Consider the following 25,413-nt stretch of genomic DNA (forward strand, 5'->3'; position numbering starts at 1 on the left):
AAGTTTTAGGATTATTTACAACTTGTCTACATAACTGACATTGATTGTGACTTGTTCTTCTAAAGAAATGTAACAATGAGTTATTTATAGTCTTTACGTTTTCTAAGTGCACAGCATCAGGCTTTATTTTAAATTGGCTGCCCAGAATCAAAGAACAAGGGTTTCTGTAATGCTCTCTCCACCCATAGTGAGTGAAATCTAATATTCAATATTGTATCAGTGGACATTTGTTCTTTTTACTGTCCATAACTTATAAAGATAAATACAATTAAAGTGATCCAGAGACTTAAGATTCGTATCATGATCAGCATTTTGCAGCCACTGGTTTCAGTCTTGGTATGTGTTCAAATACATCATAAATCTGATTTACAGCGCATACATTCAGGCTTCATTAGCTCATTTCCCAAATGAACTTTATCACACAGGACAAATATTTTCTCAGATCTGGCACAAAGTGGTTGTAAGTCCACCACACCCATTTCTCTGGTTTGTGTCAAAAGAAATGATGGAAAATGTCGAAAAAACCGCCAGCCTAAACAGAACAAGTGGGTGGGTGAGGGAAAGCATGTTAAATAAAAAAGCAAATTGTAGCATTAACTCTTGGAATGCACGGTGTAACTAAGGTTGTATGAGTGACCATCGCATGCGTGTGTGTGTGGTATGCGTGTGTGTGTGTGTGTGTGTATGTGTGTGTGTGTGTGTGTGTGTGTGTCAGGTGACAGCCTGACAGACAGGCACTATTCAACTGTGAAAAAGGTGCTGCTTATCAGCACACCGCAATAAAACCAGACAATGTGGCCATTCTTCTGCACAGTGTGTGTGTATGTGTGTGTAGTAAGCTCCCTTTTCACTACTTTTCTCTGTAACCAGTGATAGTTTATGTACAGTGTGTTTGATGAAATTCATTGTGTGAATTAAAGTTGTATTGAAGGCGAGCAAGATCATGAGAGCTTGTCGGGATATTATTATTTCCAGCTTTTGTGTCTTTTGAGAGTGCGTATGTGTTTTAATGTGTGTCGCTGGTCCCTCATCAGGCCCTTATTAACTACGCAAGTGACCTTTGAGGAGGTGCTGATGTGTGTCTGTGGGATCCAGCCAAGTTTCTCCCCCGTCTCCTTTTTCACCTTCCCTCTTTCTTGGCTTCCCCTTCTTTGACTTCTCTCCACGTCTCGCTTAATGAAAGCTGCTCATCATTTTCCTTTAATGTACACCTTATCTACTGCATGTGTCCCCATTCACATCTAAAGGAGGGTCATCGCCTTCCAACAAAGGCCTCTTCAACTCATTTGTATTTCAAGCTCAGTGTTTATCGTTTTTGATCGCTCACGGAATTGGTAAGAGTTTTCAATAAAGGCAGTCCTGTCCAGCACATTTCTACTCATTATGCCTGTCCTCTCCTTTCTGTCATTCCAAAGTGGAGAGCCTGTGCACTATCTCCACAATCGCTGGAAATAGGTCACTGCTCTACTGGCGTTCACGCTTCAAACGGTCTCCAAAAGTCTCCACATTCTGGGAAATATGGGCGGACGACAGTAAACATTGTAGAGTGTCACCAGTTGATCCATTTTGTGTTCTGGAGAACAAAGATGCCAAATCTTTTTTATTGCAGTGATTTACTTTGGTGTGTGTCTAAAGTGATTAAACTGTGGATGGTTTTGATAAAGCTGGTCGGTTACACTGCAGCCTGCTGTCGTTCTGCGTCAGTCCTTGAGTCTTTAACATTAAATACTGGTGGTTTTGTAGCCCATGCTTTGAGTAAATCTAACCGCTCACTGGGAATCTGGAAGATTCTGGCATTGCACAGAACATAAATAAGATGTCACCTCTTTCTTCTCTTTGAAAGGAGAAATGAAGGAGGACCATGTGCATTCTTATCCTATATGTGCCCTCATGCTTGTTGGAAAAGCTGCCATATACATCTGGTCTGTGTAGTGTTTTAATTTTGCAATTAAAAGGGTATTAACAGCAATTTAGTGTACCAAAATTGTAATTATTGTGCAATCAGCACATCATAACGCAAAAAGAACTTTCTCTGCAGATGCCCTTTCGACGGTCATGCTTCGAAACATCAGTCGAAGATTCCTGATTTGATCCAGATCCTTTGAGTTGAGCTTTCATTTGTCCATGTGACAACATGCATTACGCCTCTGAATAACTGATTAGAGAAGCTGAAACTTGAGGTGTATTGATATTCTTGTTGCTGTCGAAGCATTTTCTTGAAAAGAACGGGCCTCGTGGGTAACCTAAATTATTGGTATTTCCAATGCTGTGGGAAGTGAGCAACTCTAGTGTGTAAAAGACAGAACAGGCACTGTGAATGGCATGCTGACAGTGGTGATAAAGTTACTGTAGTCAGCCATAAAATTTATTGATAGATCTCTCTCTCCATTCTCCTCATCACTGCATAGTTGGTCCAGACAATGGTTGAACTTATTGTAAACTGTTAAACTATTTTAATCAAACTGAATTAAAAAAAAAAAGATTACGCTCAAAGAGCTTGATTTAAACAGAAATATATGTGTGCTGACTGTCTTATTATTTAAACAAATCCAAATGGTAGTTGGAGATTAAATGACAGCAAAAATTCAACAAATAAAATTATGATTTGGGTACAGCAGTAATTGTTACATATTAGGTGTTGAAGTAAGGTGTAGTGATTTGCGCTGTTATCTCACAGAAAAAGATTCTGAGGTTGAAATTGTTGGTCAGTTGAGATGCTTTTGTTTGCAATGATTGTGCAAAGAGTGGGCTTCCTCCAGTTGCTTCAGTTTCCTCCCACCATCCAAAAACAGGCATAGTAGGTTAGTTGGTATTCTGAATTCTAAACAATTGTGAGTTTGAAAATGTGTGTTGTCTGTTTGTGTTAGCCCTGTGATGGAATGGTGTATGTACCCCGCCTCTTGTCCAGTGTCGGATGGATGGCTGGGCAACTAAAATGATTAAAGGAAAATTAAAAAGCAGTAAATCTCAGTATTTTCCTTTTCTATCCATGCCATGCCTTGACAGCATGTCATTGGTCAATGGGAATGATGTTAAATGTTAAACATGTAAAATGCTGATAAATTTCTGTTATTTGTCTTTTTTAACATTGCTAAACAGACAAAACCTCGCACTGTATGGAAGCAAGTAAGAATATTTCTAAAGCAGGCATGTGTTTGTATTCACTGATGTGTTTTCTCAACCAAGCAAACATGATTGTCCAGATGAAAAAAGTCAGAAAAGGAACTTTTACTTCATGAATGAGTGTGCATGCTGTTGTTTAACAGCAAAGATGAAGAAAAAAGGACATTTCAAAGAGGTATTCTTTATAAAAATTTCAAATATATTTTATTCATTTACTTTTTTTTGTAAAACAAAGATCTATTTCAGTAACAGAACTACTTACAGGTTAATGGGTTAGAAAATATTGTCAAAGTTAAATTTTCATCTTTTATTGCTATGGCAACAGTGTATTCAGGTGCTATGTCTGCATGTATGATTTCTGCTTTCATACCATAGAAGCTTAACTGAAGCAAATTTTAAAATTTAAGTACAAAAAAAGAAACATTTGAAGAGTGATAGTGAAAAATAGTGAGTACCAGAGACATATCAGTCCAGAGTCTCTTTCTCTCTCTTTCTTTCTCTTTGATTCTCCACTTGTTTTCAGGAAGATGTCTTCTAAGCCTTTACTTCCATCTCTCTCCAATTCACAAAGCAAAAAATATTCAAGTTTCCCTCTTTCAGGCCACAGAAACGGAAACGTACAAAGTCAGTGGAAGCATCATCCAGTCCGTCAGTCTCTCTCATCCCATCGGTCTTCTTTCCCAGCGGGGATAAAAGAAAAAAGCCCAATTTTCTAATCATCTAGTATTCATCTGAATTACCTACTTTTTACATTATTAAAACATACAGTTAAGTGGATCATCTACATTGCTCTGCTTTGATGTTGTTCCTGGGAGCTCTGTGCCAGTGTGTGTGCTGGCACATCACATAGCCTACAGATACTTTATCATTTCTCTCAGTTCTTTATACACAGAAACAAACTTTGCCTTTCCCTCCATTCCCAATATTTCTATTTATAATCATTACACCACGGAGCATGTTTGCCTTCTGATGGTTGCTTTATTTTTTTTTAGATTTACCTGTCTTAATGCAATATAACTGATAAAGTTGCTGTAAGATATGATTTAAGTGATTGGTTGCACTATATCAGAAGAGGATTGTTGAGGAGCATCTCATTAAATCGAAGGGGGTAGATGAAAATGCCTTGGAATAAAATTATGATCTGAAACTAATACTTTTTGAAGGCCTTTGACTATCTTATTCATGTAAAAACTGAGAAAATAAAAGCTTTAGCACCCTCCAAACCCCTGTTGGACTATGTAAAGGACTGGTAACAGATTTTGCGGGGATCTGGAGTTCAATAACACATTATTGAAACAGGAATTAGGATCTATATGGAACAAGGCGGAATGTGGGGAGCAATTGTGGAAACACTGCAGCGAGCCACGTCACTGGAAGACGGTGTGGTAGGTGGGACACTGATGGGATTTCATGTACTTGATGGCGAACTTGAGCTCTTTGCTCTTCTTGTCCCACTTGTGAATGGACATGAGTAGCAGTTGCTGGTCCACTTTGCGGCCCATGATGAGGAAGTTGGAGCCCAGGCTGTCCAGCTGAGAACACGGGCAGTTGGCACCATTCTTAATGTACAGGGTCAGTTTCTTCAGATCCTTCTTCCTCAGCACGCCCTGCTTCAGAACCTTCTTCTTCTTTTGTGCTGCGATCAGCTTGCGGTCCCCTTTCTCCTTTTTCACTTCCTTGATTTTCATCTTTAGGGCTGAAAGAGAAGAGAGGGGTATATTTAAATTCGATTCAACGTTTATCTATGAAACACAGATACTCACACCCAGAAGCTGTTTATCATTCCCTTGTTACTTTGAGCAGCTGTGACATTTCTTCTTCCTGCAAATGCAGCACTGAGCTCTGTGCTGTGCCAAACAAGCAGCTATTTTACACCTCTCCTGAGCATCATCATTTAGTCTTTCCCGCAGTTTGCAAAAAACTGCATCCTGTGTGTGTTTGTATGTCTGACTTGAGGGGAAGAAAACATAAATCAAAAGAAGGACATTTTAAGTTTAGTGTAAATCTTTTCACATGAGCAATAAATAGAAAGCTCTCAGGCTGGAAAATAAAGCCAGCAGAGAAGTAGCAAAACATGCAGTTCCTTGAACGGCCACTTGAGGCTGGCCTGAAAAGGGAATTCGTCCCCTTAAACCCCTGTGGTAAAATGCCCAATTTTACAGCAGAAATAAACATGTTTATGGCCTGGTACAAGTGACTGTTTTGGTCTCCATAGCTAATTTCCCCATTCATGACAACTGTATTGGAGGTGAAATTTTGTTTAAATTGTAATAATGTGCAAAGTTATTGATTGAGTTGGGTGCTGTCACTGGACATTCATGCCCCGCCTCAACTCCACACTTGTTCCAAGTCTTTTCTCACTTTCAGAGTTAATAGGACTCAGGCACTGCCAAGATGACGATGGCCACCATGCTAAACTTTAAAATTGGTTTTCTGAAAACCTCTGGGAAGTTTTGGGGCTGTTGTTTATTTTCATATATAGTCAGTGGCAAAATAAGTCAAATTACAAGTATTCATTCGCAAATTGCAAGTCTGCTGACCAAAAAATGATGTGGCAGATTAAGTTGTTGTTGGTTTTCCCAGGTCTTTTACCAGATCAAAACTCAACTTACGTATTTGTTTTTTTATGCCAAGTCCCCAGTGGTCACACTCAGGTTGAGGTTCTAGTCCTCTTTTTAAAAATGTTTAGAAAATTCTTTTGTGACTGAAGTCTATGTCCAAATCATAAGTCTACAGCTCTGATTACAGCATGACTAATGTTGCTACTTGGAAACTCCATCATCTGTTGTCGTTCCATACTGTCCTGTCCATCAGGACTATAATCAGATGTAAGCTGTGCCCCTCCTTTGCATATTGCACCTCCTTTGTTGAGTATTTGCAAGGAAACATAACAGAAAACCTCAACGTTTTCATCGTATGTGGAGTTGGCTTACAGCAAACTTGGGTTTTTCAGCCTAATATAGTTCTATCTCCCGTTGAGCTTCATGTTTATAAGTTCATATTTTTACATGCTAAAAGATTAAAATTGTACTGCCAAGCATCTGAGAGAGGAATTCTCAGGGCGAACATTTTGACAGGTGAAATTAATCATAGGTCGGGCAAAGGCGCAGGGTCGGTATGAAGCTTCGCTATGTACCCAAGCCTGTTGGAAGATCGCCATTTCACTTCTCGCCTGCTTGTCTATGGTTGCATAAACATCCCTCAGTACACTCTGATAGGTATACAGTACATGTGAAGTGATAGCATGTTCAAGAAGGAATGTGTGCGTTGAGTTGCCCCTCGTTCACATCCTGATTCACATCCAGCTCCTGCACTGAGAGCGTGTGTTTATGTACTGCTTTTCCGTGCCTACATGCCTGAGCATGTGTGTATTTTTGTGAATGACAGCATTCAAGTGTATGTATATGTTAAGTAAAGGTAAGGGGGATAAAATCAACCACCCCCACTTCATTCTGAATGCCCACCCGTATTCAGTCATATTCAGCCTTAAGTGATGCAGTGGGGCCCAGTGTGCAGCCTGGTCAGTATCTTTGTGACAAGCAGTGCCCACGTTTTTATACAAACTTGCTTTCTTTCAAGTGAGCAGAGCGGGTGAAGACGTAGAGGTAGCTGGAAAAGAGAAGTGTGCTGTCGTTTTGAGGAGAACCAGGTTTTTCTTTCGGCTAAACTTCCTCTACCAGCCAGGTGGAGGGCCAGACCCACATCCCAGGGCTAGACTCACATCCCAGCCGCCTTTCTTTTCTATCCCTGTCATTTGTACCGTGCTGCTGAATACCCCAGCAAGGAATGCTGAGAGATCAGACATCAAAAGTGGACTGTAATAAAACACAGAAAGTTCTCTGAGAGAGAACAATGTCCGAAGATGAATAGGTGACAACATTCATGAGGGATGACATCAAGCTGTAATCAGCTACAGCCCTATAGAATAACACTGGAGAGCTATTCTCGCCTTGATCTCCGAATCCATACGAGACCGTTATCTTGCCTTCTCGACTTATTCTCCTGTCTCATCCAGTCACATACATTCTTCGCCAATGAAACGTCTGTCTGTGGGCGACTATCTGTTTTCCCACATAATCATATTTCATTCTAATGAACAGAAAGAATCTGTGTTTTGCTTTCTAATCCCTGAAACACCCTCATGTTACAAGACTGAGATAAGTAATCCTGCAATTAATCAGACAAATAAATATCTGTGATTTAGTAATGTCATGATTAGTGATAGGGATGAACCTCGGTTTTGGCTGCAGCACAGAGTGTAAGCAAGGTGCACAGAGACGCAGTGTGTTGTTGCTGGATGTGATGTGCTGAATGTTAATTTATTGTATTATTTATAATGAGCCATGCTCTGTATACTCTGGCCGTTTTGTAGGTGTGGTTAATTGTGATACATTGCAAAACGTCTCCCCTGTGAGACACTGCAGCATAGATTTTAGTGTCAGTCTGGCCACATTTCATTTTCAATTACATTGTTTTTCACAAATCTGTTCAGCAACGAAAGTGTTGCTCTTCACAAGTCACCCAAGGTTGTGCGAGGTTTTTTGTCACCGTTTCTCATTTAGCACTGGGATTCTTATGACCAGAGAAAATGGACAGCAGTATGTTATTAACTCTAAACACTGGGGCAATCGTCCATGCAGGCAGAAATTCGGCTGCTGTGGAGTATGACGGGCCAAAAGCCTGGATGAGCAGAAATAATGGAATAATTATGTTCTGGCTTAATGTGTGGGTTATTACTGTGGTGAAACTGGAATGCTGGAAAGTAGAAAGTGTAGAAAATAGTGTTGAATGGACTTTATGACCAGAGGTTATTGAATGAATTCATCGATTCATGAGAAGAAAAGGGCTACAGTAGCAGAGGGGACTAGTGCAACATGGGGTGCTACCTGTTTTATGTCAAAAGTTTTGGACACAGTCAACAAATACTGCCGTGATTATGAGATTTAACAGGAGAGAAAGAAGAGAAGCAGTGAAATAAGGAATACGTATGTGTGAAGAAAGCTTTAAAATGTGATCTTATTGTTTTTATTTGCGCTAAATTTTGTGAAAACAGGTTTGTACAGTGTACAATATATAAATTGTGCATAGTTTGTCCATCAGAGTAGCTCAGACTCCATTGCTTTTAATATTATCAGTACTGCAGCACATGTAGCAGAGCACAGGCCACAGTTGAACAAATGGTGGTGCGGAGTCAAGTGCCGTCTTCAAATGAAGATGGTAAATATTTTGTGAAATGGCATGGCTAAGTGAATAACCTACTATTTTCCCTTTTCAGTATAATTCTATCATAGAAGGTAGGTATATATGCTTAAGAAGAATATCGACCAAAATAGCGATATGCGATCTCTACTTATATCAGAATTTCATTAGCGTCAACCCCAAAAATCCACAAGTAATTGGGCCCTAAAACAGGCTTGTAACTACAAATTCCTGTGGTCAAACAGTTTTTTTACAGTGTTACACTTGAATGAAAGTCGTGCGTGAAGCAATTGTACTTTTTCTGCCGGTTTGCCGGTCACTTGCAAACTCACTTCTTCAAGTTTAGCTGACTGCAGGTTCTCAACAAGGTGGGAAACCCTGCTGTGCATTAGTGTGCCAGTATGCAGGTCTTACTCTTTTCAATTTCTGCTACTTACCAAAGTCACTGGCGCAGTAGTGCTCCATGATGTTGTCTGCTTTCAGCTCATTGTCACAAGGCGGGCAAACCTTCGACACTGAGGAGACAAAACATAATGACAGCAGACAGTCAGTAGATTTACTCACATAGTATTCAGTCTTTGTGTTTCTGTGTCAGACTGGTAGAAAACTGGTGATGCAAGGGAGATGGTTTCTTAGTGAATATGATAAACTGGTAGCACAAAATTTATTATGAGCCCGTCAACACTACGAAAATGTCTGCAAGGGTGTGCGTGACATAAATTTCTTTATCTGTTTGAGTCTGTGAGTGGCCCCTCAGTGGACGCCGTTACATTCATCAATAAGAAGACTGTAATTGAAACAGTTACTGTGGGACCTTAGAAGTGCTTTGATGTCTCCATGCTCTCCATCGACCCAATTTTAAAAATTAAACACCACCAAAGCTGGAGAATTCCCCTGTTTGCTGCTGGATGTTGCAGTATGCAAATTGCTGTATTTAACTGCAAAAACGGTAAGCATTAATACATGAGCTGCAGAAATATGAGAATGTAGTATGTAAACGGAACACGGCCACTGGTTTGTGAAGTGGAAACTGTGACAGCCTCAAAAGAAAAGTAATTGAATTTATTATGCCCAGAGCTGATAGTGTGTGAATATAATATTTTGTCTAAAATATGCCACAGCTAAATTCCACTTAAAGATAAAACTGCAAAGACCACAATATGTTTTTAAGAAGATTAGAGTTGGTGCAGTAATGATGCAATGTTTAGAACATAATTAATTCTTTTCTAACTACTATAATTATGCATCCCCAGCAAAGTTTTAGATGCATAGTTAAATATCTCTTTTTAAATTTCAGCTGTATTCATTTTTCATTGATCACCACTCAGTCAGTCAGTGCTGTCTTCCATGACTATCGGTTTTCTAGATGTAGAGTTAAAATAAAGGGTGATGATATCGGCTCACTTCTGGATTATTTCTGAACCAATATAAAGTTTCTTCTTCTTTCTTTAAATCTTTGAATTATTTGTGCCTGTTTTACTTTCTCCATTTCCCTTTTCTCATTTCTCCATGTTCAGTTTTGCTCTTGCTTGTGGCTTCTCTCTACTCATCCATCCGTCTTCATTCTCTAGAAACTTCTGAATCTTTGGTTTTAAGAAAAACATGCAAACAGAGCATCTAACAGTTCTCAGACTTGCAAATCTACTGGGTTTATGTGCAATTCTGTGCCTGAGCACTTCCTGTATAGACAGTTTGGCTCAGCTTAGCGTGTCTAAAGAAGATCAAGCCCAGCCAATAGAAAAGCCCCGTGTGTCCGGAAACCTTCACAAAATAGCTCTTTGGACTGAGGAATACTGTGTACAGGGTTTCTGCATGTACTTGTAAAGTTTCAAACAGTCTGAAATGAAATAATCTCAATTCTAGATCTTAAAATGGCTAGAATACGATATTGACAAGCCCTAAAAATAAAGTGGATTTTGAAATTGATATTATCTTTATTATTAATTTCGAGGGAGAGAGAGAGAGAGAGAGACAGAGAGAGAGAAAAAATGTCTTGGTAATTTTTTAGCACAACTCCTCAATGAAATGGAATAACTCATGCAAACTGTGCAGCCTGGTCATTTTATAGGAGCACAAACAGCTAGTGTGTGTGGTGTAACAACTTCCAGGGGTAAAATTGTTTCAACTAATATGGTTAAGTGCAAGTTCGACTGGCTTAAGAACAGTGCATTTAGTTTGTGGCTGAAGCCTGTTGTGAATCGGCAATTTTAAGCCTGAGACACCTTGAATTAGATGACAATCAACTTAGGAACTTTATTTATAAACCCATTACATTTGCACTGGAAGTCGAAAAAACATAAAGTCACTTTAAAAAGCCACCAATAAACACCTGAAATTACCCAATATTCTGTATTCACATGGGGAGCATCTGAGATCCAGTCTCATGTTACGCTTTAACATTATTTCCTCCAGCTCCGGTAAGCTTCATCTAGACTGTTTGGATCTATGCCAACATTAAAAAGTGCTCAGGACTTTACACACGGTAGTAGTGGAGAAAATAAGTACCTTACATTTGGAATTACAGGATGTCTTTAAAAAGTCTTACATTTAACATATTGAGAGCTGTAGGAACCCTGTGTTAGTCAAGTGCAGTGAGCAAAACCCAAAGTCGTGTCGGTATGAAATCGTTAAGCCCTGAGCACTTTTCAGGCACTTATTTGCAGCCGCCCTCCTCTTGTCAGAGGCTATTTGCTGCGGAGTGAATACATAGAGCAGCAGGCTGACTGATGTTTGCCCTGCAATTACACCGGAGAAAACGTTTTTTATTCTGGCCGTTGTATATTTTGGTGGTGCAGGCGTGGTCCTGGCCGTGCAGAAAGGTAAACGCTGTGGCAGGAGCTGCTGAACATGGTGAAAAGTGATTCAGTACACAGACGCAGCCAGCACTCAGGCCACACAGCAACCACACATTGTGAAACAACGAGGGGAAACCGAAGCAACAAGTTCCGTTTATTTTTAACTCAGAATTTATGGTCGCGCGCGCTTTGCTCAAGAGCATGTTTAGCACTCAGTCACTTTGATATGGGACTTTGTGATTGTTGTTGTTGTTCACCCACACACCGTAGACGCATCATGAGAGAGAGAGGACCCTACATGAAGCATTTACTTTCAACTTTTTCAAGCTGTGTTCACTGTCAGACCTTGTTTGTTTTCAGACTTTCACAGATGGACAAGTGAAAACTGGCAAAATCTGCTCGGAAATATGATTAATTGTCTTATTTTACTCATTAAAATTGCCTTTCTTACCAATGCCACTTATAAACATTCTTCTCAGAGGCCTTAAGTTTCATCTTTCACACACACACACAAAAGCAGGTAATTTTCTCCAAAGCCGCTTCAATATAAATCTTTAATATGTCAATTACTACACAAACTCCATGTAATCCAGGAGAGGCTACTTACAGCCGCACACATCTAATATCGGTGCACAAAACACAGCCCTTAGCCAAGAGAGGGGACAGGGTATAATATTAGAAAGGGTCAGAAGGGTGAGAAGGATGTGGTATAGAAATCCTCCCCACACCACATATATGCACCTACAAGGCAGGCAAATATGATTAGAGACGACTTGTCTGAAGGGAAAACAGCACCAATCGTTTGCTGAGTAGGCAGCTTGTTTTCAGGATGACTGCTTATAGAAGAGCTAAATTTTTCTGTCATTCACCCACCACAATATCCAAAATATATTCTCCCCCAAGAGCTCCCTGTTCTCTCTCTTGCCCTCTGTGTCTCCCGATTACAAACACACACAGGACTGTCCCAGCACAGTGCAGCTCCTGGGTTAAAAGTCAGGGTTCAGAGGTTATCACCCCAGCCCAAACCTCAGCGTCTGGCCAGATAATGAGAGGGGTCAAAGTTTAGCATGCTTCGCTGCTTGGGTCGTGGGGAGGTGAACCCCCTAACCACCGCCGAGTGTATGTATATATGTGTGTGTCAGAGGTAGCTGAACCATGTTCTTGTAGAGTTAGCTGCCAGTTTTTTCTCCTCTGAGGGTTCCCATGCTTTCACAAGCAGGAGACCTGCGAGGCCCTACAGGGTCAGGCCTCTAATTGTCTGGTGCTGACATGGAGACTGGGACAGGAGCATGGAAATAGAAACACACACACACACATACACACACACACACACACACACACAGAGAGAGAGAGAGAAAACAAAACTTCTCTGGATTTGTCTGTTTTGAATGACTCCCTTGAAGCTGCTCCGTCTTCTGCAGACTCCATGGTAATTCATTCTGGTTTCGCAGGGGTGGTATGTTGGCAGGAGGCCCGTTCATGTTAATGCCAGAGCATGTGTCAGGAGAAAGCAGGCCCTCCGTGAAACTTAGTTGAGCTTGGACCCAGAACCGCCATTTGGATGCCGCTGAGAAATCACTTAAGCAACGACTGCCCCCGTCTCTGGTCTCTGTTGGGGGAATCACCGTCATGTTCTGCTGGGAGTCGCTGCTGTGGGGCTTTTTTCTTTTATTTTCCTAGACACATTTTCTACTCAGCAAATATTTTGACATTAGATCATTAATATAGTTTTACCATCATCTTGAAGCAGGTGAAGATTTTTTTTTTTTTTTCACCAAGGATAAAAAAAAATCATGTTCTTGCTCTGGTTGATTTTGGACTTGGCCTCTCGCGTGCTTCTTTTGGCTTTTGCATGCCGGGTTATAAACTTAATTGCAGAAACTTTAATGTTCCCTATCATCGTGACGAATGTTGTTGTCTCACAGAGCTATTGTTGTGGAGAATGAGGAGGTTGGGAGGCGATGATTAAGGGTAAGAGGAAAAGGATGACGGGTGCAGGGTGAATAAGGTGGTGGTCTGTTGGAAACCCTGCTGTTAATCTTTAAACAGAAAGCCAGAGTGGAAATGATGTACGGCAAGAGTCCAAGAATTTAACTGCACAACTTCACTTAGTCATAGCTCAGAGGTTAATATCACTTTCTCCATTTCCCCCTGCTGTGTCGTTTGTTTCCCCCTCTCACTGTCTTTTTCCTCCTGTTTTACATATAACCTGGAGTTCCACCAAAATATTTTTAACAAATTAGGTAGGCTGAATAGAAAAATGCAAGAAATCCCAAAAGAAATCTCCAACAAAAATATACCAATCTTATTTGATGTGGAAAGCCATTTGTGAAAGTAATTTCAATAAAGAAGGATGCACAAAGTGTCATCATGTACCAGTGTGAAATAATATTTGTCCTCTGTGACCACAGTGATGACATCATTATATTGCTGTAATTAGTTGGTGCAGTAGGAAATTGCTTACTGCACTAAATAAATTTTGTATAAACAACATAAATTGTGGTCATCACTAAATCACTAAAAGTGCTCAGGACTCCATTTGTCATTTAGGTCACATTTAAGAATCTCTTTAGTTTACTTCAAACATGCAATTGGAAACACAAACACTGTAAATCACATTTTGTGTTGGCAACATTTCACAAATTTGCTTGAAATCATTTTTCCACTTTGGGTGAAGTTTCAGTTACAGTGCAAAGTTACACACTCCTGTTCACTCTTTTTTTTTTTTTTTTCCTTTTTCACTCTCTCTCTCTCACACACACACACACACACACACACACACACACACACACACACACACACACACACACACACACACACACACACACACACACACACACACACACACACACATCTCCACACAGAGCACAACCCGATCCAACAGTTTCATCATGTGATTCCCTGACACATCTTGTATGTCTTCTCTTGCAGCCCTGAGCGTCACAATGACTTTTATGGGAAGACGGTTCCATTTCAAGTATGTACGGGTCACTATCTCATGCCTCATTTGGACCTTTTAAGTTACGAGCAGCAACACTTATGACATAAAACGGTGCTGGGCTGCGGATGAAATGCGGCGTGTGATTTACGTCGGAGGGTCTAACATCTGTTTAAATGCGGCATGCAGACAGACAGAGGAGGACTTAAACATGGCCCGCAGCAGCCCCGAGGAGCCCCCTAAAACACAGCACGCTCCTTGCCTCTGTAGGAATCCTATACAGAAGAGAAAATTCTCAAAAGGCCTCGGCAGTCTTCCATGCACAGAGCATTGGATCACATTTTCCTTTTCATATAGCAGCCAGGGCCACATGAGTAGCGCCCATTGTGCCGCTCGGGACCTGACAGTGCTGCCTGTCTCCTTTAGCATGGTTGTAACTTACACTGGTCACATCACCGAGTGCGGCAAGAACAGACAATATCCTTAACACCGTGCAATTTCACTGACTTTCGCTGGACAACACGCATATTATCTCTTGTGCAATTTGAGTTGTAGGGCCGACCACAAGCCCTAAAATAGAGAGAATCCTTTCTGCACTTGTTATCATACCTTTTGATTTACAGATGCTGACAGTAGCTAAAGGTAGCATCGTTAAAATACCAAGGTGGAGCAGATAGGTTGGCATTAAAGGTGCTCAGCCTGGCAGATTGAACTCAACTGGCCTTTTCTCTGCTCCCAGGATGCCTCAGCCCTCTTTTGTCAGCAGTCTGATTTTTTCTCCCTGGTATAATATACAGACTTATGTGCTCCCAACGTGCACAAACCAGGCACAAGTGCTAACAGCACACGTACACACACACGCCAAAAAATCATCTACACGCACAACCTGAGCTCAGGTGGTGGAGTTCCTCTCAGTTTTGGCTGTGACAGAGAGGTGGAAAGTGAATCTAACTCTGTACTGTTAGTTTCCACAGGAGTCCTCGAACCGTGCTATGCCATGTAATTGCAGAATAGCTCAGATAGCATCTGGGCCTCCTGAATGGGGAGAGCAGCAGGTAGAGCGGAGCTTAATGTCTGTGATTGATTGAACTCCACAGCATTAGGATTACCACATGGTTCTTCATATGATCCCGTGTAAAGGGAATCGTCAGTGTCCTCCAATGAACACAGAGGGTTCCCAGGAAACCCACTTCTAAGAGTTCTTAGCTGAAATGCCTCTTTATTATTACTGGCTGCATTTTTGTGTGTGTGTATGTGTGGTACGTGTTTTAGAGCCAAAAGCTTGTCCTCGGGATGGCCTCATCGGCACATCTGAGAATCTCTGGTTCTTAGCAACATGTCAGTGACTTTGCCTTCAGGCTAGAAGTGATATGGGTATGCTCGGTTTCAAAAACACACACACACATAGCAAATATGTACACACAAAAACACAACCTCAGATTTAATTCTTGCATTTATTGTCATCTGATTCTTTAAAAATTGATTTTCGTCTTTTTTAGGCTCCGTGTTAAATTGCTAAATAACAAAGATCCCTCGATACATTTACATTGATGTTGCGCCACTTTCCCTAATCTTTGATCATTATTTGATTAGATACGATCAGCAAACAGTTGCCCGTTTGAGGAGGTGATGAATGAAGTTTAAGCTGCCTCCTTCTCAGGGAGCATGCAAAAGAATGAATTATGACTCTGCAAACCCAAAATGTCACATAGTTGATACCAGTCCTACAAAAACAGAACAAACCTTTACCCTAATGGAAAAAGTCAGGTCCACGTTTATTCACCCGAGAATCCTCCAGTGAACTTTGCCCACTTTTTTTTTGAAAATGGTGATCGATAGACAGATGTCGGTAAGCCGTGACCACTATTGATAAAAAGCAAAGATATGTCACACAACTGATTGACAAGACTAAAATGATAAAAAAAAATATGTTTTTGGCATTATTGGAGTTCACTTCAGTGCTTTGGGAAATCAATCTATCCATCCAAGAACAGCTCAAGTGAAGGAATGAAACATTAACATGCAGAAACGGGAACAACCAAAGCAGATTTGGCAATAAATGGTTAATGGCGAGAAGTGGAGTAATGTGAATAATAAACCGTTTTCTTGGAGTCCTTATTGAAAGCAGAGAGGCGGACACTTCTTATACTGCAGGAAGCAGCTTTTCTCCTCTTTTATGCGCTGTCTGCCTCTCTTTACTCTCCCGCTTCCCTCTCCTTTCTCTCCTCTCCATTGGGCTCTCTCAGGGACAATCGCACTTTAGCGATTCCCATTCTCTGCCTGCGTCTCTTGTCCTGTCATGTCGACTAATTAGTGGGAGCTCAGTAATTGGCCTTCTAGCTAATTGGCCTGCTGGTTGCCAGACCCAACAATGGCTGAGCAGACTGGGACACAGTGGGGACCGTCCCCCTCCACTGTCTAAAGACTCTCATCAACTCCCTCTCTCTCCTTGTGTGCGCTGACTGCTTTTGTGAAGAGACTGCTTAAGTAGCCGTGGTGCACACACACACACACACACACACACACACACACACACACACACACACACACACACACACACACACACACACACATATACACAAAGTCACATCCACACACCTATTTCTATCTATTTAGTTCCCACTCACTCTCTCAAAGCTCACTATTGGACCATCTGTCAGTCCTCTCAATCATGACCCGTGACAATATATATATATTTTCTTTTTTGTGTCAATCAAACTCTCTCAGAAACTCTAGTTATTGTATTTTTCTTCTTATTTAATCCATCTTGTATTGATTTTTTTTTCATTTGTTGACACTCTGCAGACCGTCTTGTGAGTTGCACGCACTGAAATAAAACATTTTCCTTTCACTCGGCTGATTGATCGGCTGTTGATGGACGTCTGCTGATAAAACTGTGTGTGCATGCATGTGCACGTGTGTTACCTTTTCAGTTAAGATATGTTTAACATCACAGCCCATTTATCTTAACTCGGCAAATGATCTGGCTGCTGGAGTCTCTCAGTCTCTGGGTCTCTGTCAGTCTGTCTCTGTCCTTCCCTCAGGCGAATGTGGATGGACAGGAGCCGTCCTAAACTGTGCACTTACTCGAGAACTTTTCCCCTGTAGCCTGAACCCGTTCCTGTTGCTCTCACTGACCTCCTCTGGACAGTCTCTCACTTAAGCTTTCGTGTGTCAGAACTGCAGTGCAGGAAAACATATGAACCTCACAGCCTCGCGGTTCACAGATTCCCACTGTGTCTGACTCTGCAGGGTCTTGACACTCACCTGTTTTAATAATCTTGTTACTGAGATAAATCAAACTCCAGAAGTTTGCACTGCAGAAATAAACTGTTTTACTGAATTCGTTGTCCTTTAACAGTGTTTTATCTCAGTATTTGTATCCAGACAACATGTCACAGAATAGCAATAACATCATTTTTAAGATGATTATTTTATGTTTTAACCCGTGTACAGAATAGTTGCTAATATTTCTCACAAAATATAAATCACGTTTTAGACAAAATATTCAATGAGTCAATCAATCAATATAGCAAGACACAGCATACTTCTTATGCTGAGAAGACTTTCACATTTGTTACAGTTTGTGCAAAGTGTTGCCAGACAACCATTTTTATCTGCTTTTAAAACCATAATTTTGACCAGTAATGTCTCTAAGAGCCGTACAAATTAAGGTTTTTCACACTTTAATGAACTTTTAACTAGTTTTGTGTGAGAGTTTGCTTGAATGAGTTTGTGCACTCAGCTGTCTTACCTGGTGGCAGGGTCGCATGGTTCCCAGTGAACTGCATGGGGATGCAAAGGTCATTATCAATGGGGAACTTGTCGCAGGTCAGCATCTCTGGCCAGGGGAAGCCGTAGGTCTCCATCACCGGAGCACAGCTGTCCCTGACAGCCTCACACAGCGAGCGGCAAGGATAAATGGGCCTGTCCAGACACACCGGTGCAAACAGCGAGCACAGGAAGACCTGCGTGTCAGCGTGGCACCGTTTGGCCAGAAGGGGCACCCAGCTGCCCGCCTGCTGCTTGACTTCTGGCATGGTCTCGTGGTCCAGGAGGTTGGGCAGCCTCATCTTCTTGTAGCCCACATTGTGGCACAGGCGCAGGTCAGCTGGTATGTCCACACACTGGGGCTGCTTGGTGTAAAAGCGGCCATTGTGGAAGTTGTCTGACTGCCAGCTGTAGTAGTCGTACTCATCTGCGGCCGAGACGGTGAGGAGGAGGAGGAGGAGGGAGAAGAGCGACAGGCCCAGTGCCAAGCTGAAGGAGCCCTGGGTTAATGCCCACCTGGGGCTCTTTTGTCCGTGTGCCATGCCTCTCTGAGTTCAGACCAACAATTCAAGAAGGTTGTATCCAAAGTCTCCAAAGTGACTCAGTGCAGACAAAATGCTGGGAGAAGAGAGGAACAAGTGGGGCAGGCGTACAAGCTGTAATCCCTTTTTTTCTCCTGAGTATGGATGCAGCGGATTGAAAACAAAAGTGTTTAATTCCCTTCTTCCCTGGAGAAACAGCCCTCTAAGCCTCCCTGAAACACCTCCCTGTGTGTTTGTGTATGTGTGCCCCAGGTAGTGGAGTGGGGAGGCAGCAGTCAGGGCAGGGTGAGCACACAAGCAGGACTTCTAATTTTTCTAACTTTCCCTGTTGACAATTTCTCACTCTCCTTCCCTCGCCCTCTCTCAGAAGTGTCTCCAGCTCTCCCCTGCTCTCTGTCTATCAGTCTGTAGCTGTATTGAAGAGTACCTAAGTTTTAAGAGGCTGTGGTGGCTGCTCTCCTCAGCTGCCTGCCCCCTAGCAGGCTCCCAGACCATTCACCTTCCTACTGGCCTCCCCTGGACTCACTCACAACAGCCTCAGCCAATCACAATTCCAGGGGGAGGCTCCCACTTTCCTTCAGGACACTCCTTCTGCCCCTTATTCTCAACAAAACCCCTCCTCTAGAACAACTTAACAGAAGAGAGAGAGAGGGAGAGAGAGAGAGGGGCAAATTTCTGTATTTTTTATATTCATGTCTCCAATGTGCACAAGATTTTTTGGTTGGAAGCACACCCAGCAGATGTTGTCATCCTCTTGGTCATGTTGTTTTTGTGAAACATCTCTAAACTTTCTACCCCTCTCACATTTGCTCATCAGAGACTCAGCAAGCTCCCTGCAGATTGCTCCACACATAACAAAGGATGCCTGCTTACCATTCAGGCCTGCTCACTTCATTAGCTCAAAACAGTCTGGCAGCAGGTTTCTGCTGGCATCACCGGTGAGAAAACGTACTCGCACATTACACATTCACGACTGTAAATGCAAGAAAATTCAGAAGGAGAAAGTGAATGAAGGGGGTGGCAAAGAGCTGCAGCGTGGGAGAGGCGACCTTATTGAGTGCGGGTTGTGCAGCTACAGGTGGCTATAGGTGGTTTCCCCGCACTATGGGAGTTATGCTAATGTGTATGTTGGCTGTGAATAGAGGCACGCTGCCCCTCTGTCTCTTTCTATCAGTGCCACTGACACACTGAGGGCCTTCATCTTTGGAGTAAATTCACTAGGAGGCTCGCATTCAGATTCAAAAGCCTGTAGCATTGTGAACAGGATGTGGGATCGGTGGCTCACACGGAGGGTGTTCTTGCATCTCGCATTTGATCTGCGTCACGCTTTAATGCTTTTCTTCACGTGAATGGACTGTACATGTAAATGCAGGCTCATACAAATGATTTTAGAGGGCTCGTTTGCTGGTGCACGCTGACATTTCATCGTGATGTGCCGGGATTGTCGAGACGCAGTATGGATCATCCTGCAGCTGGATACCACCGAACACCAAGATGAAGTAAACAGACATGGGATTTTGGATTATTATCATTGTCTGTATGTGGCAGTACAAACACGGAGAGTAGGAAAGCATATGTGTGAGTGTGTGTGTTTTGCAAGCAGTTGGAGGTGTACTTGGATGGGAATCAGGGACAGTATTGTTCTTTGCCTGTAGCAGAGATAAAATTCCAGAAACAGCAGTTAGTCCATAAACTTAATTCAATAAAATGAAATCAGATAGACAAAAATGGGGTTTAATATCAGAAAAACAGGCACACCAATAAAATCCTAACATCCGCATAATCCAAGAGGTCATATAATTTTATAGTATCGGGACCACACTTTTACTTTTTTCCAAAGCCAGAGAATTGTGAATAAGATCACGGCACCATTTAATAATTTTGTTCACTTGAGAACCGAGTTAAACATGTTTCAGCCTTATCTTTTCGAGCTACAGTTCAAATCTCTGTTGATTTATTGGTGTGTGCCGACACTGCGGAGTGATTTTTCTGGGAATCGAGAAGCTGGCAGCCGACCAAACAGGCTCTGTTGGAGCAGCATTCATAATCTATAATGTGGAAAGATGAGATGGTGATTAGCTGAAGTCACCCAAAAATGTTGTCATCATGAATAAAAGCATTGTTGAGTGGATATAAAGCACTGTTTTGCTTTGAAAAGTTTATAGCCAAGATGTATTGACTATATTTCCTCACTTCTTCTCTCCTACCACTCTGCTCCTGATTTCCTTCCTTCAAAGTGCCGTGTTATCCACAGATAGAGAGCTCTGCTAACCTTTGCACTGCAGCTAATCAATATTACTCTTCACTAATAATCTCTGGACCTTACTCTTCCATGGAGGGTCGGCGAGGCTGTCTTGTGCACACCTCACTATCTCAGAGAAGTGTCTTGTATACACGTTAGTGCAGCAGTGACCTATTTTAAGACTGCTGGCGTTTCCTCCTGATACAGGCACAGTGTCTTGCCTTCAAGCCAGCAACAAAAGTGTCTTTCATGGTAATCAATCAACAATGGTTGTCTCCTCTTGTTCTGCTTCCCCTAACTGGCCCCTGTGGCCACCAGCCAATCAATTCCACTCTTCAGTTTCCAGCCCTCTGATTGGACGGGGGTTATAAGATTAGGTCCAGCCTGTATTGTTGGGCCTAAAGGTTTAGCATGGTTTGAAAAGAGTGTCTCAGCAATTGTATGAGTGAGTGTATGTGTGTGTATGTGTTTGGAGATGGTGGTAGTGGGTATGGGTGGTGGTGTGTGTGTGTGTGTGTGTGTGTGTGTGTGTGTGTGTGTGTGTGTGTGTGTGTGTGTGTGTGTGTGTGTGTGTGTGTGTGTGTGTCAGGGAGATTCTAAAGAGGAAAGGCTGGAGGGTGTGGGTGAGGTGGCCAGTCTCACAGATATGCCCTCCAAGAAGAGTTTGAATTCCAAACCACACAAGAAGATGGAGGCAGTGATGTGAAGGACATGTTGCAGGTCATTGTCTGACTGAATTTCTACTCACTTAACGGAAAGTAAAGAAAATATATTTCATGTCAACGCTCAGTAATGTGTCACTTCAGTTTTATTCAAATCAGTCAACTAATTTAATGAATAGGAGCCTGTTGAAATGTTTTCCTGATTCAGTGAAGCATAGCTTTATTTTACAATTCAAATATGTGTTTTAATACTTGCAATGAGAAGAAAGAATACAGATTGGAAACTCACAGAAGACACACATGTGCAAAGGTATGTAACTACAGTGCACAACAAGTGAATGTATCAGCAGTGGAGGAGGAGGCCGTACAAAGGTTTTATCCATGCAGTAACAGGTTTTGAGTAAACCCCCACCTCCTCACCACACACACACACACACACACACACACACACACACACACACACACACACACACACACACACACACACACACACACACACACACACACACACACACACACACACACATCCAGCCTGGCAAAGCAACAATAGGGATTAGCTTGCAGAACTGTCAAAACATGTGTGAAACACACAGGCCAGTGTCTCCCACAAATAAGTTTTTCTTTCTTTTTCTTTATCTGTCTCGCACACACTGAGATTCAAACTGCAGAGGAACTCTTCCGATAATTAATTCCTGAAGAGGAATTTTCAATTAGTCGGATCATTTTCTAAGCTGCAAAAAAACAACAGTGAAGTGCAGTAAGGCTCACTCTTTATCTGCTTTCTCAGTTCTGCTTACTCAAGTTTTTGCTTTGCTTGTCATAGCACAGGATAAATACCAGGCAAAAGATAAAGTATGTTATACTTGTCTAATCATTTTACTGAAATTGATTTGACCCCTCAGACTAAGCATGCAAGGAAGAAAAAACTAAGATTGGGAAAATAGTTTTGTTTTATCAGGAGTTCAAGACTGTGAGTATGTCTTATATGAAAACTGAATCTTTAATCTGAATCTAGAAGGAAATCCATGAGTCAGTGAGGCTTCTTGTGTGATCTACATCCTTATGCTGCTTGTTTGCAAACAGTGTTCACAGGGTCAGTCAGTCAACAGATTGCAAAGATCCATAACCCCACACATGCGCACACACCAGCAAAAACCAGCAGAGCGCTTTAGTTCTCCATGAATATCACAAATTTGCACAAAATCTGTCAGCTTGAGTACCACCAAGAAATATCAGGCTTATATGGTATGACTGATTCCTCTCCTCCGTTCGGCTTGTTCACGGAGCCGTAAGCTTGGAACCGCTTCGTCAGGGGGGACTATTGCACATGGTTGCTGAAATGTGATGAAATTATGTTGGAAGATTTTAGCACCACACAGTCACATAGTGCTAAACCCGGAGATGGCGGTCACACTGGGCGGTGGTGGAGAGATAGGTCATGTGTAAGTGCACAAATTTGTTGTAACGCCAAGAAATTTTTGCTTGATATTTGCTTTTTTTTCTTACTTACAGCTCTGGAGGCTTCTCCTTTATATGCCAGGCCTGACTCCTTGAGTCAGAAGCTACATTCAGCCATACAATCAGACAGACAATCAGATAATTTTGCCTCCCTTTGCTTGCCGCCACACACACTCAGACACACACACACACGCCTCCCTTCACTGTCAACTTAAACCCTTAACAACTGGCACAGCTTCCCCGAGTCGGGCTCTTTGTAAAGGGGCTTTGACTGGCTCACCGTCATGGAACCCAATGTAAAGAGACAGAGAGGTGAAAGGGATACCCGAACTGGGGCTGAAGTTTTTTGTATGTGTGTGTGTGTTTGTGTGTGTGGCCAACATCTAGTCAGCTTTCAGCGAAAACAAAGAAAACCTTTGAGTGATGGGAGACTTCCTCTGAATTTTGTGACACATACATGCATACTTCCAACAGGCTGTTATTGTAACAGCGCCAGAGATGATGGCTGTCGTCAGCATTTTGGGTAAAACTTGCTACCACAGTGCTAGAATTCACACAATTGGTACATGTGTGTAAGCGTGAGCATGTCCGGTTTGCATTTCAACACGGAAAAAATGCGTTTCCTCCAACTTCGGGGATGCAAGTGTCAGCTTCCGTTTCATCAGCTCATTTTAAGCAGCACACGTTTGATCCCCGGATCTCGATTTTGTCCACATGTATGCACTACTTAAGCGTGCAGTCAGCTAGTATAACACGACATGAAACAGGAGAGGGGAACAGGGGAGAAGGTGAAAAGGTGAAAGGAACAATGGCCTCAAAAGTTTGTCCCCTGGAGAAAATTATTTTACCTCTTGACAAAGCACATTCTCGGCACATTTAGTCGACTTTACTGAAAAAAACCCTGAAACCCTTATTGACTGATTTAAGTAAATTCATTACAAGCTGGACAAAGTTAAGAGTAGCCTTCCCTTATGGCACTTTTACCACTTCATCTGTATATTTTTAAGGAAATGGGAAGTGAGCAGTTCAAAGCGGGGATTTGATTAGTTCAGAAGATTCAACAGAGGCTCAGCAGGTTCCAGGCAGTGAAACCCGACTCTACTGTAATGGAGTTTCTTTTTTGGAAGGCGGGGGTTAACCTAAAGTGAAATGCTCAAAGCAACCACAGGTCAGCTCCAGCTACTTTCACATAATTGCTTATGCAGAATAAATAAATGTGAAGCCTTTTAAAAAGCTAATCGATTTAAATAAGGAATGCTGAATGCTTTGAAGCTGACCGGGTTCCTTCCATAACCTGCATGTGATGTATGTGAGCTACTGTACAGCTGAGTATTTTAGCACAGCTCTTAGTCTTTGGTGTTGCTCCAAGTGCTGCTGTTTGTAATGTGAACCCAAGTGTGAGTTGTGTGTTTAGTCAGTTACTGCAAGATCTGCTGTGATTTATGAGCTGTAAACTTCATTGTTAAACACTCTCCTGTTACTCGATCTGTTCGCTGCTGTGTGTATGTGAGCCTTTATCGATCTATCTGCTTGTCCTTTAATATCCTGAGCATGTCAGCGAGGATAGTTAGAGCCCATTTTTCCTCTTCACGCTATCTCTTCATCTTTTTGTTTATGTGCCTGTGTGTCCACATGCCCTGTCTGCTCATCTCGGTAATGGCCGGGGTCATCAGTTAAGCATCAGACTTCACCTCTGTTGAGAAATAAAGAGATAGGAGTTTCAACAAACAGGGAAGGATTTTCCCGTATCTCAGAGAAAGATCGCATGATAAGATTTTTGACTGATGGGAGAAAAGGTCTTGGCATTTTTGTCAGGCTTCAGCAGTCATTATTTTTAAACCGTTCAGAAAGGTCTCCCACTCACAGTCCTGCTAAAAGCCAAACAGTCTTTCATAGCTTTGTAAAACTGATTTTCTGGTTATCCTAAGATTAATAGTCTATTCTTTGCGCCTAGAACCTCCTGTACTGCAGCGAGAGAGTTCAGGAGGGTCGCTTTCTTAAATGAGCTGGAACAACTGATCTGTGAACATCTGATATCGTGAAGCTGCTTGCTAAAACGGTTCAACTAAATTGGCTCAAATGAGACGTCGGCATCACTTAAACTAATACTTATTGTCATGGAACTCTGCTGAAAATAACATCTTGGGAGATTGTCAGATACATTATCCAGTCCAGTGACATTGTTTCACCATATTTCTGTTTTCCTTCTGCACTGTTTTATAGAGTAGTTTATGGTTGAGTTTTGAGCTTCTCTGCAGAGCGGCCCTCGCAAGGTTATTTTCACAGCCTTTCACATTTATCAACATGAACAGTTCTGACACAAAGTCAAAAACGAGAGTAAGGACTTTAATGGTGCCATCGCAATAAAAAATCTGAATGTTTTCCAGTAATCCTTTTTATGGACACAGTGACAGCTCTTGGGGATATTGCAGTACAAAATAAAAAAACAATGAAGTGCAAATGGAAGAGAAAAATAAATCAAGTCTCCATCTAATTTTAATCATCTGCTTTTATGTCTGGCAGAAAAACAGTAAATACATTTTTCTTATAAAACTAACTCATATTGGGTAGCACATTATTTTCACCCTCTCCTTCTGTCAATTTTATTCTGCTTTTCCTTTGATGCAATGGCAGCAAGCTAAGGAGGACATTCTAGACATCCCTTATCTGAGCGGTGATTTTC

The 25,413-nt window shown here is 41.9% G+C and overlaps 1 protein-coding gene across 1 annotated transcript; it reads right to left on the minus strand.

The window, feature by feature from the left end:
• Positions 1-3,301: 3,301 nt before the first annotated feature.
• Positions 3,302-18,839, minus strand: sfrp5 (secreted frizzled-related protein 5). The gene is made up of 3 exons (XM_022190067.2): positions 17,810-18,839; positions 8,760-8,837; positions 3,302-4,819 (listed from the first exon to the last, which is right to left on the minus strand). Exons 1-3 carry the CDS (start codon positions 18,366-18,368, stop codon positions 4,491-4,493), a joined length of 966 nt encoding a protein of 321 aa, XP_022045759.1. The 5' UTR covers positions 18,369-18,839; the 3' UTR covers positions 3,302-4,490.
• Between the last annotated feature and the right edge of the window lie 6,574 nt (positions 18,840-25,413).

This window comes from Acanthochromis polyacanthus, chromosome 15, assembly GCF_021347895.1.
Source record: "Acanthochromis polyacanthus isolate Apoly-LR-REF ecotype Palm Island chromosome 15, KAUST_Apoly_ChrSc, whole genome shotgun sequence".
Taxonomy (NCBI): domain Eukaryota; kingdom Metazoa; phylum Chordata; class Actinopteri; family Pomacentridae; genus Acanthochromis; species Acanthochromis polyacanthus.

Bases quoted from the DNA above. Each gene is read 5' to 3' on its own strand.
- sfrp5 (XM_022190067.2), bottom strand. From the start codon at position 18,368: ATGGCACACGGACAAAAGAGCCCCAGGTGGGCATTAACCCAGGGCTCC. The intron at 8,838-17,809 runs GTAAGACAGCTG...TTGTCTCCTCAG, and splicing joins CCATGCGACCCTGCCACCAG to TGTCGAAGGTTTGCCCGCCT. The intron at 4,820-8,759 runs GTAAGTAGCAGA...CTTCTCTTTCAG, and splicing joins CTACTGCGCCAGTGACTTTG to CCCTAAAGATGAAAATCAAG.